Source organism: Myotis brandtii, unplaced genomic scaffold (genome assembly GCF_000412655.1).
Source record: "Myotis brandtii unplaced genomic scaffold, ASM41265v1 scaffold19, whole genome shotgun sequence".
NCBI lineage: Eukaryota > Metazoa > Chordata > Mammalia > Chiroptera > Vespertilionidae > Myotis > Myotis brandtii.
The window spans coordinates 1171773-1175195 of record NW_005357075.1 but is presented as its reverse complement, the minus strand read 5'-3'; the positions used below and the strand labels follow the sequence as shown (position 1 = coordinate 1175195).

General features: G+C 32.8%; 1 protein-coding gene across 4 annotated transcripts in view; it reads left to right on the top strand.

The window, feature by feature from the left end:
• The window catches only part of PPP3CC (protein phosphatase 3, catalytic subunit, gamma isozyme), a 73342-nt gene that overhangs the window by 16658 nt on the left and 53261 nt on the right, over positions 1-3423 (top strand). For all 4 annotated transcript variants that reach the window (XM_014538307.1, XM_014538306.1, XM_014538305.1 and 1 more), the window contains exon 3: positions 1891-2002. In XM_014538307.1, coding sequence (XP_014393793.1) covers positions 1891-2002 — 112 coding nt within the window. The remainder of the gene's footprint in view (positions 1-1890; positions 2003-3423) is intronic.

Below are 3423 nucleotides of genomic sequence, written 5' to 3'. Positions count from 1 at the left end.
GGCCTCGGCTGCTGAAAGCAGGTTTCTGGCCTTTGTTTACCTTCTGTATTTGATACAATGTTGCGGTCCGGCTGGCTGAAGCCCAGCTGACTATAGCAGGTTTCTGGGGTTTTGTTTAGCTTCTATATTTGTAACATAGTTGCTTAGAGTTGCAGCTGAGAGGCCGGCAAGTCAGGCGGGGAACGTTGGAGTCCGCCGTCACTGGAGCAAGCAAGCCTCCCTGTTCGCTTCAGTGCGTGGCTGCCGGCCGCCATCTTGGCTGGCAGTTAATTTGCATATCGCCCTGATTAGCCAATGGGAAGGGTAGCGGATGTACGGCTAATTACCATGTTTCTCTTTTATTAGATAGGATAGGGATCTAATGGTTTTTTTGAAATGTGACCAGTTGTCCCAGAGACATTAAGTACATCATTATTTTAGTAATTTAGGATGCCACCCTTACTATACACCAAATTTATATGTACTCACATTAATTTCTGGACTATTTTATTCCACTGGTATATTTATATATATGCTAGTACCATTGCTTTAATTGTAGAAACATTATAGTCTGTTTTAATATTCAGTAAGGCTAGTCCCCCTCATAATTTCTCTTTCAGTGTTTTTTTTTTCTAGGTGTTTCCTGACGGTTGTATGTTTTTTTCTTCATGTAAATTTTAGTATCAGCTAAAATTAAAACTTCATAGAATAGCTTGTTGATATTTTTATTGGAATTGCAATGATATTATAAGTTAAATGAGGAAGAACTGCAATCTTTTAATGTTGAATCATCCTATCCAAGAATAGGAAATGTCTCTTTGTTTATATCTACTTTGTGTCTCTTGGGAAGGTTTTAAATCTTCCTGGTATGAGATTTGCAAAGTTTTCTTGGTATGAAATTTGTACATAAATTTATTCCTATGTGTTTAATCTTCCTTACTGCTACTGTAAATCGAGTTTTCTCTACCATTGTGTTCTACTTATTTTGTGTATATGAAGGTTATTGATTTTATATGTTAATTTTATATTCTGCCCTGTTACTGATTTTTATTATTTGAGTTTTATTGATTTTTCTGGAGTTTTTCAAGTATACTATCATATTATGTTATCTGCAAATAGAGGTAGTTTTTTTTTTCTTTACCCATTTTTAAGCCCCTAATTGATTGCTTTTATCTAATTCCATTGACTAATACCTCTAAGTATAGTGTTGAATAATAGCGGAGATAGTGCTTATCTTTGCCTTGTTCCTGATTTTATTTATTTATTTTATTGTACCAGTGGTTGTTTATTTTATTTATTATTATTGTGGGGTTTTTTGTTGTTGTTGTTAATCCTTACCCGAGGATATTTTTCCATTGATTTTTAGAGAAAGTGGAAGAGAAGGGGAGAGACACACAGAAACATTGATGGGAGAGAAACACATTGATTGGTTGCTTCCAGCACATGCCCAGAACCAGGGTGGGGGATTGAGCCTGCAACCAAAGTACATGCTCTTGATGGGAATCGAATCCTTCAATTTCTCAGGACGAGGCTCTATCCACTGAGACAAACCAGCTAGGTCACCTTGTTCCTCATTTTAGTGGAAATGTCTCTAGTATTTCTCCATTAAATAAAATACAGGTTTTAGGAGTAAGTTATATATTATATATGTGTGGGTTGCTTTGTCACAGAGTTCTAGGTACTTGTAAAGAACATGGAAACAGAAATTGAGAGATTTCTATGAAGGCTATTCTCTATGCTCTGTCAAATTCTAGGGCAATGGCATATTACATTCACAAGCTGAAGGTTTCATGTTTCAACTTGGGAATAGTAATAAGATATGCCATTACAAGTCATTTGAATTTATGTAAGTTATCTTTGTGCATTGTCATGGTCACAAATAAAAATTTTATGCTTGTATTTGTCTTGTAGTGTGTACTGTTTTTATGGAGTTTAAAGATTAATCATCCCAAAACACTGTTTCTGCTTCGGGGAAATCATGAATGCAGGCATCTTACCGAATATTTCACCTTCAAACAGGAATGTAAGTATAATCGCTTCTCCAGAACTTTTGTAGTTACCCTTTAGCTAGTCCTAAAATGAATCAGCTGTAAAGAAAAAAGAAGCTAATGGAGCTCAAGTGTTTCCTGTTTTGTTTTGTTTCCTGGTAAAAACCAAAATTCCACCTTTTAACACATTTACTTTGAAAATAACTTTTGGGTTTATCCCCCTATTTTTATAAAGTATTACATTTGATATATTTGGAAAACATAGAAAAGTCCAAAAAAGATAAAAATTGTCCATAGTCATACCAATGAAAGATAATCACTACTCTCTCAATATTTGGGATGTAGTCTTCTATTCTTTTCTGTATATATAAAGACCTATCAAGAAATAGTTGAAAATATTTTAAAAATAAATTTTGCTCATATAGACTGTTTAATAAATTTCTCTTTTCACTTTATGTAATAGCATTTTTCCATATCATTAAATATTTTAATGTGACTTTAAAATGTTATTTTATTGTTTTTAAAGTATTTCATTTTATGAATGTATTATCATGTATTTAGCCAATTTAGTAACAACTATAGAACATGTAGGTTGTTTCCAACTATATATAATATTATAATAATACTACAAGTATAAAAAAAGTTTCTTATTAAAGATAGAATTTTTTTTTGAAAGTCAATAAACATTGCTAGCTGATTACGAACAAAAACCTCACCAATTTTTTTTACCAGAATCTACTTACTCACAATTGGCTCTTAACTAACATTCAGTGTGATGGTGACTCTGTTGGGGAATGTTTGAGAAAACTTGCCCCAGGGCATTTGCACTTATTGTTTCTTGTTTCCCCCCAGATACCTATCTGCTTTTCAGACCTACACCCTTACTTCATTCATGACTTCTCTTCAGAGATTTTCTTCCCTGGTTGATTTTCCTAAGTTTAACTCTCATCATTTTACTCTCACACACTGCTTTTTTTTTTTTTCATCTACCAACAGCTGAAATTTTTATGTATTTTATATATAAATTTTATATGTTTTTTAACATATTTACTTGTTTATTGTCTTTATCTCTCACCAGAATTTAAGCTTCATGATGGCAGTGACATGCTGTGTTCACTGTTGTTTTCTGAGAAACAATATCTAATAACTCATAGGAGATGCTTACTAAATGTTGGTTGAATTAATTTGTTGAATAGAATGATCATTTATGATTTGTACCTTTAGGACAAACTCTCAGAAGATAATTACTAAGTCAGAGGGCATGAACATTTTATTTTATTTATTTTGTTATTTTGTTATTTTATTTTGTTATGTTTTGTTATTTTATTGATTGTTAATCCTCACCCGGGGACATTTTTCTTTTTTCTTTTTTAAATTAAATCTTTATTGTTCAGATTATTACAGTTGTTCCTCTTTTTTCCCCCCATAGTTCCCCTCCACCCGGTTCCCACCCCAC